The sequence below is a fragment of the Triturus cristatus genome, chromosome 7 (genome assembly GCF_964204655.1).
Source record: "Triturus cristatus chromosome 7, aTriCri1.1, whole genome shotgun sequence".
Classification (NCBI taxonomy): Eukaryota; Metazoa; Chordata; class Amphibia; order Caudata; family Salamandridae; genus Triturus; species Triturus cristatus.
In genome coordinates this window covers 286,772,961-286,784,683 of record NC_140590.1, presented here as the reverse complement: position 1 = coordinate 286,784,683, position 11,723 = coordinate 286,772,961, and the positions used below count along the sequence as shown (strand labels likewise).

General features: G+C 41.9%; 1 protein-coding gene and 1 non-coding gene across 2 annotated transcripts; both read left to right on the top strand.

Moving 5' to 3' along the window:
* Nucleotides 1–234: 234 nt before the first annotated feature.
* On the top strand, nucleotides 235–11,180 carry RPS11 (ribosomal protein S11). Its single transcript, XM_085616306.1, has 5 exons — nucleotides 235–398; nucleotides 3,266–3,397; nucleotides 8,537–8,612; nucleotides 9,587–9,716; nucleotides 10,944–11,180. The coding sequence occupies exons 1-5, from the start codon at nucleotides 258–260 to the stop codon at nucleotides 11,065–11,067; spliced, it is 603 nt and encodes a 200-aa protein (XP_085472432.1). The 5' UTR covers nucleotides 235–257; the 3' UTR covers nucleotides 11,068–11,180.
* On the top strand, nucleotides 3,492–3,580 carry LOC146809455 (small nucleolar RNA SNORD35). Its single transcript, XR_014967094.1, has one exon. It is a non-coding gene; the product is annotated as a small nucleolar RNA SNORD35 (small nucleolar RNA).
* Nucleotides 11,181–11,723: the final 543 nt, after the last annotated feature.

Sequence of the window (11,723 nt, the reverse complement as noted above, 5' to 3'; positions counted from 1 at the left end):
TTTAATGCGTACACAATAATTTTAAGCGCAATAACTCCTTTGGAAAAGTTAACCTGTTACATTGTTAAAACTATTCGAGAGCTCTAAAGGAGACTGGCGAAGAAAGAATATTTGTATTTAAAGATGTGTGTGTGATTAGGAATGTCAGAGAATTGGAATACACGGAAAACGGGGTTCATTTGGTTTCAGTAGAAGTTGTGCATCTACTTATTGCTGGCAAAACTCACTAGCTTTAAGGAAAACAATGATGGACGCCAATGGCCTGGAACTTCAGTCCTCTTTTAGTTTCCACTCGTCTGGGTGCGTCACGTCCTGTCCTTGCCGTACGGCTTTTCGGACCCCGTGGCCGGGCGAGATCCTCTTTTTTCCTCGCGCGGTGCAAGATGGCGGATATTCAGGTGAGGGCTCTGCGTGGCTCAAGAGAAATAGCGGTAGTTTAGTAAATGAGAATTGATTTTTAATTTGGGAGGTTTGTGCGGAGCACCGAGGGGTTTCTAAAGGGTTGCGTGTGGGTTCTTGGTGTGTAGAAATCCAGGGTAGATCTACTGGAGTAGGATCTTAAGGCGGCGCTGTCAGTGCATGCAACTCGGTCCAATTCTGTAAGCATGGGCACTATCCCGTGCAAGTGTGTGTCGCCAAGCATACGCTGCTTCTTAATCAATTTGACCACTGACTGGCTGAAATTCACGTTTTCAAATCCCAGAGAAGGCATTTAGTAGATCTAGTTTTCAAGTAAGTTGAGAAGCAATTTGGGTTTCAGACGATGAATTTTAATAGGCAAATTTACCTCCCACACCATAACCGCCAGAAATGTGCCTCAGGTAACAATTCAATACCGTTCGTTCAGTATGGCAAGCTTTTCTACAAAAGGAAGGCTAAAGTCCAGCTGTAACATAGTTTGTACTTTAAATGTATTTGGCTCTTCACAACGAGCAAGCCCATTTCGTGCGTCGGAAGAGTCGGGTTGGCATTGTTGCCTACTCCAGTTTTCATTATGCTTTTACCTGTAAAAGCTGAAGCTCCTCTCTGCTGGCTATTTTCATTATGCTTTTACTTGTGAAAGCTGAAGCTCCTCTCTGCTGGCTATCGGTGTATTTCAGGAACTGTTTAGTTTATTTGCGGCGACTTAATTTAATTCTCTCCTAAGCGTTTTCCTTAGCACAGAAAATAGTGGTCTATGTACACTGGGCCTTGGCGTAGACAGCATCACTTACTTGTCTGTACATTTGAAGTGTAGCGTTGAAATCTACACTTGTTTACATCGGAGTGTTATACATTCAGCAAAACATTGCTAGTTTTTATAGAATGTAATAATTTTCACAGTAGCGTTCACTATTGTCCCCCACCCTACCAAATCGGGCGTTCATTTTTAGTGCCGTTCTCTCATCCCATTGCAACCTGTCACGGAGTCTTGCAACTTAAATCCCGTTAAGTAGTTTAAAAACAAAAATGCATTTTGCTTACAAGTGTTCCATAGTACTGTCTTTTATTTTATATCAGTGGTCTTCAGAACTGCTAATATACCCCCAGCTAAAAAAAATAAAAAGGGAATTGATCCGCCAGAGTATCCTATTTTTACGCAATTCTTTAAAAGTGGCAGTTTCAATATATTTAACAATGCAAACATCGCAGTTACGTTCAGTATCTTTTACTGGATTCCATGACGCTACAGGTTTCCTGGGCAAAGAATCCACAGTGGGGGCTGTGGGTGGTACTGTGATTATTCATATTCCCATCCAGGATATGAGTGACAAAAGATGTTACCGATGACCCGTTTCAGAGTGGCTTATTCTTTATTCACTAAAAAAATAAGGTACTCAGTATGGCCAGTTCCTGGCATTCCCCCCCCCCCCCTCCTAGATAATTTCGGGCCTCTTCACCCAGTTCGAAAACCTGTGTTTGTGACTTCAGGGCCCCTCCTATATACCATTGTATGTTGAGCTTTTCCGTGGTCTTAACAAAACCAAAAAGTTACCGGAGGTAACGGAGGCTGTTATCTTAAGAATTATTTGTTTAAGTGTTAAAATTGTATCTATATAATGCTTACTACCCCGACGAGGCATTGAAGCACTTTACGGTGAGTAGCACACTACCCAGGAGTCCAGAGTTGGTGGCCAGTTAGTATGTTGATTATTGTGATTAGTTTTGCATGCTCATTCCTTGCATTCATTCTAGTTTCTTTGTGCTACATTATTGACACAGATATGATCAGTAGATGGGGCCAATTACTTGCTGGAAATATTGTTATGGTTTCCAAAAACAACTTAGGACGGAGAGGTATGGGATTTAGAGTAACTTGTATACAGAAGAGGTAGACAGTTATTTACCTACTATAGCAGTGTATCCAACACTATAGAGTATTGTTAGTTTATGCACATCGTATACGCCATATGTAAACACCCTCCCAATTCGAAAATATAACCAGGCAATTCATTCACATTGCAGTAATCGTTAGCATGTTCAGTAAATGTTTGTGACCCATTCGATGCCTGGTGTGGAAGGTGTTGTCCCCTTTGTCCATACCCTATAGAACACACAATGTCCAGCAGAATGGATGTCTAAAGTCACATTCCAGTATTCACATTGCGGTGTAGTGGAGCATATCTCCCTAAGGAAATGCCCCTTACCCGGTAGTCATGGAAGTGCGGTGCGGTGTGGTCACGCAGAAGGAGTTATTGCCAAAAGAAGGAAGCCACTGGCTCAGTTGTGCCCGGTGACAAGTAGTCAGTGTTAACTGGACTTATGCTGATCCAAAGAGGGCCTTGAAGTTTCAAATGTGTTGCATTTGGCATTGCATGTTTGTGGTTGAGTGGAAATTCTTGATGTTTCTTTAAAAAGCTACATCTGCGTAACCCTCCTGTTTGTTCTTTTTTTGTTTAACATACACTTGTAAAACTATAACCCATCCTTCTTTATTTATTTAATCTGGGTCAGATTTCTTTCTTACTCAATTGGTTTGGTGCTGTTCAAATGCTTTTCATGCGTTCTTTTTGAAACCACAGCTACCCAGGGTTGAACTAATGTTTGGCAGACGGAGCCTACAAGTCATAGAAGGGTTGATAGTTTATTACACGGAGGTCTTGTAACTACATAGTACACCCCATTTTCATGTTTTTTTGGTCTACCTCTTATTATTAACATTTAATTGCTAGTTGTATTAACAATATATTGGTTGTGGAACTTTGAGATATTCAGTTTGTGCATTAACACTAGTTGTCTATCAATCTTAGTGTTTTTTCAATGTATTTTGTCTTTTCCCATACAGACAGAAAGGGCTTACCAGAAGCAGCCAACCATCTTCCAGAACAAGAAGCGCGTGCTTCTTGGGGAAGGTGCAAAGGAGAAGCTCCCTCGATACTATAAGAATATTGGGTTGGGGTTCAAGACGCCCAGAGAGGTATGCAACTCGTTCAGCAAAAGTTTGATTTGGCTAATACATGTGTATTACCATGAGCTCCAGCAAGAATGTTTATTCTTTACTGTGATGTCCTGGCAAATGATGTTTATTCTCACGATGGTCTTCTGAGAGTTTTAACAAATCTCTGACGATGACGCCCACGGGCTTCACTGATGCTGGATCACACATTGTCGAGCGCTAGTTAAGCATAACATGTACAAGTGCTTTTAAGTGCAGTGTTTATCTAGGTTTTCTGTGGACACCTTTAACAAATCTATTTTCTCTAGGCTTTTGCATGTAATTTTGTAGGTGACCTAGATTGTTCATGTATCCGGTATCTCCCCATATCTGCTGGTGGGGGCTGAGAGGGGTGTAGGTTATGCTTATGGGCTTCTCTTCTCCTGAGGCTCTTTTTCCCTGTGGGGAAAACATTAATTCACATGCAAATGTATGAAAGATACAAATTCTAGACAATCTGGAGGCACAGGAAAGTATTTATTCTGCATCCAGCTGCCTGCTCTCTCTAGTACAATGTGCTTTGATTTTCCCAAGCTCTCTTTTGGCTTTATGGCAAAACATTGTACACACTGCGACTTTGTGGGCAGCACTTGTATCACTTGTACAGTCCCCTTCAGGACAATCTCAGATTTTTATAAATATCTTTGGTGCTGCTCAGTTAGTAGCACCCCACTTTTTTTTTTTAGAATCCTTATGTAGTGCTGGGATTTGGAAGAGCGTAGTCAAATTAGTGTCTTTAAGGTGGAATTTGCAAGGTATGTTTGGAATACAATACTGTCATATATTCCAAATACATTTTGGTAATGGATTTGCTTCAGAAATTGTTTGCATTCTGTGCCAAATCGATGGTTTTATTGTCTGAATGCTTCTCTGCCCACCATCACTTGGTACTGTTTCAGCAAATATAATGTTATTCAAAGGATTGCATCTGCTGTGAACAGTCGCGGCCTGGATATCACCACAGTATTCTCCCATGCTGTGCATGATTTTTGCATATAAACACACAAACTGATTTTCAATACCAGTTTCACAGTCCTCTGTGAGAACACGCAGTTGTCAGTTGCTGTAGCTGAATATCGGTGCAAATGAATAGTCTACGTTATTCAGTCTGCAGTGAGATAACTAGTGATGGCCCAGCTAATTCGCACTTTACACTTTTTTTCATTATTTTTAGAGAGCATCAACATGTTACCTGCCAGATCAAAGGATGCCATTTAGCGAGCGAATGCAAATCAAAAAGAGGGAGGAAAAGGTCAAAAAGAGCTAGTTCAAAAGTAGGTCTACGCGTTGCAGCCAGTCTCTTAAGTGTGCTGGCTTTCGTCAGGACCAGTGTGAAAAAAGTGTATTAACCGGTCAAGTTTATAGTGCCAACATGACCAGAATCGGCTATCGGAGCTTTACATAGCACCAGTTGCATTACATGAGGAAACATTCATTAGGTCTCGGCTAGCATGGCTGCGCACATGCGCAGCTCGCTCGGCGAGATTTAATGAGTTTGAGGAGTTTCAGTAAAGGGCTTTAAGCCCCGCCCCTCTTTTCCATTGGCCGGCTTCACCGTTTATGCTAAACGATGGCCAGCCATTGGAAAAGAGCGGTTACCTCCCTTTGGCTTTTTCTGCCGTCACTTGGACGGGCTCACCTGCTTTCTGTTCGTAAGGGATTTCTTATCTTTATGGGGCCATGTGTTCAAAACACATGGCCCCATAGAGATCCCCATGCTCCGGACGAAAGTAAAAGCGCACCGTGCTTGTTGACTTGTACTTTACAACCATAGCATCGGAAGTAGATGTAGCGTTAAAGACAGAGTTGTGTAGTTGGGGAAGCAGGTCACTCTACTTCATATCAACATCTGATTCTGGGTCACTTCTTAATCTTTCTTTGCCTCCAAAAATGAATGTGACCTCGCGTAATGTAAGTGATGCTCATGTGAAGTGCTCAGATTTCGTTGGGTCGAGTTCGCGCTATATAAAACTAAATAAAACACAGCAGGGTTATAGCTTGATGTGTTATGAGTTGTATGTAATTTGGTAAATATCTGAGCTTTCGCAGCAAGTGTACATTAAAGCAGCTTTGTTTTTTTTGGCTTGTGTTATGGAATTTGTACTATGGAAACAGGCTTCAAGAACTTCGCAGTCAGAAGAAGCTGCAAAATGTTTCGCCTGACACTATGGTGGCCCCACGCAGTGTAAAGATTCTTTATACAGGGAGCGTTCACTCGTTTGAGTAAGGTCTAGAATCTTTTAAAGCGACAGCGGCAATGAAGAAAACAGCCGTGCTTAAACGGGTGGTTCATTAAATTGGTTTGGCTTATTTGTTACACTAGGATATCCTAGAGGGTGCGACGCTATTTGAACGTAACAGCTGCCGACTTTGGAATTGTAGTACTAGGATTGGCTCAAAATCCAGTGGATTTTGAGCCAATCCTAGTACTACACTTCCAAAGTCGGCAGCTGTTATGTTCAAATAGCAAATGTGTTTATTTATGCACTTTTATATAGCACAAACTTTACCCGAAGGTGTCTGGGCGCTTTACAATAGAATATTACATAAGGACTTCAGAGTGCATGAATTGCATACAAAACGAGTTAGTTGTGTGCAGATAAAACTCATTGTTATCCTCTAGCGTCCGTTTCTAGTCCCAAAAACCTTACATGAGAAGTATGCATGCAAATTGAGAACTAAAGTTTGAGATTATATTTACATATATACATATATTCCAAATGTACTTTGCAGCAACTCAGAGGGGGAGGTCACTGCTTATTGTACGCAGCCAATTCTTTGTTAACAATGGATAGAGCTCTGCAGTTTCAAGCTCCTTTGTGTGAATGGGTAAGGAAGCCAGTTTTGAGGTCTCACCTGACAGCGCACATGCACTGATGCTGCAAGGGGTATTGCTTACTGTAAAGGGCTAGGAGCCCGCCCATTGCTTACCATTTGTTGCCTTTGTCAGTCTTATTTGCTGATTCCTAATTGCTCAGCGCGGGTCTGGCGTCACTTCTATTCCCTGTGTGGAGCGCGGACCAAGCACAGATTGATTTATTTTAATTAGTGTCAACCACTGCTTGTATTCGGATTCAGACACTATTTCCCACCCTACCATCATTGTCCCGGTTTCTTTCTTGCTTCCACTCCCACCCTACATGGCCTGTGCCACCCACATATCCCCTTCAAGAAGAAAAAAAATCTGGATGCGTCCTAGCGCTTTTTCTTTCACTCTTTTTCCAGTTGTGCGTTCAGTCCCAACCTCCCTCTTGTATTGTCCACCCCCATCTGCCATAGGAAAACGAGCACTGAAAATGCAATAGGTCTCGCCTTGGATTAAGTTAAAGCCATTTGATTTTCTAATGGTATTATGCAGCAAAGCAAATGGCTTTAACTTAATGAAAGGCGAGGCCTATTGCATTTTTAATGCTTGTTTTTGTTAGGCAGGCGTAGTTTAAGTCATTTCCCAGAATCATAGGATGTTCAGCGTCATTGCCGAGACTCTAACCTAGTTCCCCAGATTCGAGGTCGACCGCCCTAGCCATTAGGACAACTCCTCTCCCCAACTTCTTTGGTTCTCTTCTAACAGGGCCTCCCTGTTCTGGTTCTCATTGGAATTGCAAAGGCAGGATGCTGTCTGTGTGTCCGCTAATGTAATATCCAGTAGCAGCACAACTTCCTCGAAACCCACCCCGAGTCTCTTTTCCAAGAGGTAGATCTATTTTGCTTGGGGTATGTGGGTTTAGGATTCTCCCCTCACCCCCGGTCATAGTTTTAAAGTCCAATTATAGGCTTATGGTCAATCAAAGACCTCAATATTTCTCAGTGGGATTTGTGAATTCTGTCTAGCTTTTGGTGGCTGTGTGCGCCCAAGTGCAACAGCTCTGCCCTTGCTAACTGTAATTTAATGTTCAGTTTTCAGTCTGGATGAGCACACAATTCTTGCACTAGTGGAAACTACCTGCAATTTCTTCTTTTTTACGTCATTTATAGCTCTGTCAGCGATTTGGCAAGGAATACTGGAGAATATCCATTTAATGAGCACTTTCTCAAATAAAAGGAGTTCTAGTCCTATAACCATTTGAAGCGCAGACCTGGGAAACCCCATCTAAAGTTCTAAGCAAAATTTGCGTTCTCTCAGTAAAGTGCTTAGAATGGCCTGTGCTATTGTTGCCATCATAATTGCTTTTTATATCGTGCAGTTTGCTATTTTCAAGTGTTGTAATTAAAAAGCGTTGATATTTCCTATTTCGTACTTTTATTTTCTGGCCTCATAAGGATAGGAAGCTGATATAACCTTGTTAAGATTCAACCTTGTGACCTTCAGGTCATAGCTGTCTGAACATTGAAGTCGCCTGACCAGCTTGTCACTTGCTGTAGGACTGTGTTAAGTTTCTTAATGGACAAGGGTGAAGCTTACCTCTGTTTGTGTTTTGGTTGTCCTTGTTTTTCATTGCAGCATCTCTACAGGTAAAAAAGAGAATTTGACAACTAGTAGCGCGCTGCATTGTAAAAACATCTGAATGTAGATGTCCTGTATAGATTTCATGTGATGTGAGAACCAGAGTTGTGCTCTTCGTGTTTGCCATTTTGCCTTGGCGTGTATTGAATGAAAACCTAATTTGTGGGGATGTTTAAGCTTTCGGTGTTAGTGTATGGACAAATAGTTAGTCTGACTGCAGTGAGGGGCAAGTATGATACTTTGTAGCGAGCAAGTATGCCGGCGATGACTTGCATCGTATTGCTGCAAATATGTATCTGTATACATGTAGGGCTGTAGGGAATGGATGTGAGTGTGCAAGTTAAAATTTAGTAGGAAGGGGAGAAAGTTATCCGAGGACTGACCTGGCCAACCCATGATTTGGAAGCCTGTATGGCAAGTAACAGTAGCGGAGAACTGAAAATTAAAATGAGGATGATCAGTTCACCCACTGTTTTGTTAGCTAAGCACTTGTTTCTATTGTTTTTCGACCGTTTTTTCCCCTTAAGGATTTCTAATGCTAACTTTCCTTGTGACTTGAATTTTTACTCTTGTGCTATGCCAATGCTAGAGTATGCAAGTGACATTCCGTGACCCTTCTCTTGCACATGACGAGATTGAATTTTGTATGTTTTAAGACCCTGCTTTCCTACTTTCAGGCTATTGATGGCACATACATCGATAAGAAGTGTCCTTTTACTGGAAATGTCTCCATCCGTGGGCGTATCCTGTCAGGTACGTTTTGTAGGAACAAGTCATTCTAGATCCGTTCAGCTGTCCCCTCTTCCATTTCCATCACCTCGTTTGTTACTGTGGTCACTAAGCGAGATGGGTATTCCCAGACGTCGGTCATTTACTCAGTGCCACGAGACTTAAAACACTTCACTGGTGAAACTTAAACACCTCTGTTGCTTGTGTTCTCCCTTGGGAGCAGACTGGCAGTTTAAGCATTTTGGGAAAGCCCGATTTTGAAATGGCAGGCCTCTGTCTAGCATGGAATAGTGGGTGACAATGTTCTCTATTGCGATTAAGTCAAGGATTCCTTCTATCGCCTATTGATTGTTGCCCTCCTTTTTTTTTTTTTCTTTCTTCGAGGTATCTATTGCCTTGGAAAAAGATCTACTTGTGATGTGTTCCTGTTTACTGTTAGCTACCTGTGTGTGCGTGCTGCACATGCTTTTTAAAATGGCCTTTCGCAACTTAAGTGGTTGACGACTTCACAATGCTAGCTTATGGATGCAAATATATATTGGTCTGAAATTGGATAAGAATCTCTTGACTGGCCTTCTGGTTGCATAGCCTGAGGTGGGTTTCATTTACTCACAAGAGTGAAATGCAAGGGTTCCGTTGTTAGTAAATACAGTAAGACCTTTTTCAAACCCTAGCCCACAGTATTGTACTGAGTAGAAAGAGGGTGTGATTTGTAGACATGTGGGTGAAAGTGTAGAACTAGTGACATTATACTTCTCCTGGGAGGACTCGCTTAAAAGGTGCCTTCCATAAAGTTTGTCCTAATAGGCGCCCTAACTAAATTTTACATTCCGCCTTTTTCTCTATGTTCACTTTGCAATTGCTTTTGTAACAAGCCCAAGGCTTGTTTGCTCATCTGTGGTATGCATGGTGATGGCCATGTAGTTCTTCATTTAGTCATTTCCAGTTGTGATATCTGCAGAGTGACCGCTAACACTTTTTTCTTACTCGTATTCTAGGTGTTGTAACCAAGATGAAGATGCAGAGAACAATTGTCATCCGTCGAGATTACCTGCATTACATTCGGAAGTACAACAGATTTGAGAAACGCCACAAGAACATGTCTGTTCATCTCTCCCCGGCCTTCAGGTATGTAGACTACATGTTAAAGTTATGGTCGCCGGCAGAATTGGGTATTTAAGATACCTTTTTTTAAGAGAACTAAAAATCAGTTTGCTGTGTCCTGGGATTCCAGATTACCATGACAATTTGGGCCCAAGAACGCTGAAATCCTTGTGTCTTGCATCCCTGTTTAGAGAAAATAACTAGCTATCAGATTAAGGTGTTTGTTGGGCAAGATTGGTCCCCCTCGCCCCACCCTAGTATGTTGGCACTCCCAGATTGTCACTAAAATTGAAAAGCAGTGTACATACCAGCTTTAATGTATTAATGCAGGCAAATACTATTTTGCACACACTGCTGTGACTCCGTGCAGCCTTCTCTTTTCTGCACCTCCTATCTGCCATATGTGTATTTCATTTCCCAAACCACTGAGCAGTATGCCATGAGCACCTCAACCTTGAAGATTAACATAACACACCAAACTTGAGAATAGGAAACGGGGGACAGAAAATAATTGGTTAAATCACTCACTGCGAGGTGCAACCCTCGGGAATTAAGCAGCTTGACTGTATCACACTGGATTGCTAAATAGGCAGGGATGTAGAAACACATTTATGAGCACGAGTTGCATTTAGAAACAGATGTAAGTGTATGGATGCTTCATTTTATTCTCCCTGTGCTGCAGTGGGGTAGGCCACCACACAATTCAGTGAGCCTGGAGTACTCCTGGCCTAATCCAAAATATTTATGGTTCTTTAGTAACGCAGTGACTAAAGGGTACTGACTGATCCAAAGCTCTTTTGTGTTTTTTGATATAATGAACTTTGGCATTAGGCTAAAGTTGTCTGTCCATACCTTAAAAAATTGAATGCACCAAGAGTAACACCTGGTTTGCATTTGATTCATGCAGTTCAACAATCGCTTCAGAGCTCTTATTTGCTGTAATACATCTCTCCTTACAAATGATGCAGCCTTGTGATGTATTCTGGGGAAAGGGTCTGACCCTTCTACTGCCGTTCGTAGTGAGTTTTATATCTATTAAATGGCTTGTAGAGCATTACATGCATTTAAGTAGGGTTCTGATCTGTGAGTAAATGAAAGCTTGGTGTTTTGTGGTAAGCTTGTCTAATTTTGGGACCCAATCTCAAAGCTCGGTCGTAGCTAGATTTCGTTGCATTACACTCCCCTCAGCCTCTTTACTGCTGAGCATAGGATGACTTTTTCTCACTGACTGTTTTTTCCCTCCTTTTCCAGAGATGTCCAGGTGGGAGATATTGTGACAGTGGGAGAGTGTCGTCCCCTCAGCAAAACTGTCCGCTTCAATGTACTGAAAGTGACTAAGGCTGCTGGCACCAAGAAACAGTTCCAGAAGTTTTAAAGCTGAAACTTGTTTTTTTTCTCAGGACCAGTAAAACCATGTGAAAAAAAGATACTTGTGATGCTTTTTTCTGAAGGGGGTTGTTTCAGGGGCGTAAAAAAGTTTTCATTGCATTTAAGATGTCCTGATTCTTTATCCACATATTTAATATAGGGCTATCTGTGGTTCCTGGTGCCTGTTGCTGCTGATCTATTTGCGTTTCTTGTGGTCAGGGTGACCAAGCTTCCTTTCTTCTTAACCGGCTTGTACTTAACATATAGGAAAGAACAATGGGATCATACATTTTCTGTGTACCTGCAGGACCTTTACCGTAATGCTTTACTACTTCCACTAGTAGGCCAGAACACCTTGCACTGTCCCAGTAATCCAAGTGATGCATTGGTGGATTTCTGGTTACAGGAATGTTCTCATAATACTTTTTTCTGCCCCACCCAGTCCCCGTTGCCTTTTGATGGACGTGCCTGTCCTTTATTGCAATAATTGACTTGCTTTATGTACTGTAACTGTTGCAGTGCTGTGATTACAATTGAGACCCCTGTCCCGAGATCATTCACTCATTACACGTAGCCTCTTTGTGAAATCACACAAAGGGAAAAAGCCTCTTGGCCACTCCCTCCTTGACACTCGAGCCACCTGTGGTTGGGCCTTGCTCTTAA

What these genes read in the sequence shown, in the direction of transcription:
- RPS11 (XM_085616306.1), top strand. Translation starts at nt 258, where the DNA reads ATGGCCTGGAACTTCAGTCCTCTTTTAGTTTCCACTCGTCTGGGTGCG. An exon ending in GCAAGATGGCGGATATTCAG is followed by an intron (nt 399 to 3,265) that starts GTGAGGGCTCTG and finishes TTTCCCATACAG; the next exon opens with ACAGAAAGGGCTTACCAGAA. An exon ending in GGTTCAAGACGCCCAGAGAG is followed by an intron (nt 3,398 to 8,536) that starts GTATGCAACTCG and finishes TCCTACTTTCAG; the next exon opens with GCTATTGATGGCACATACAT.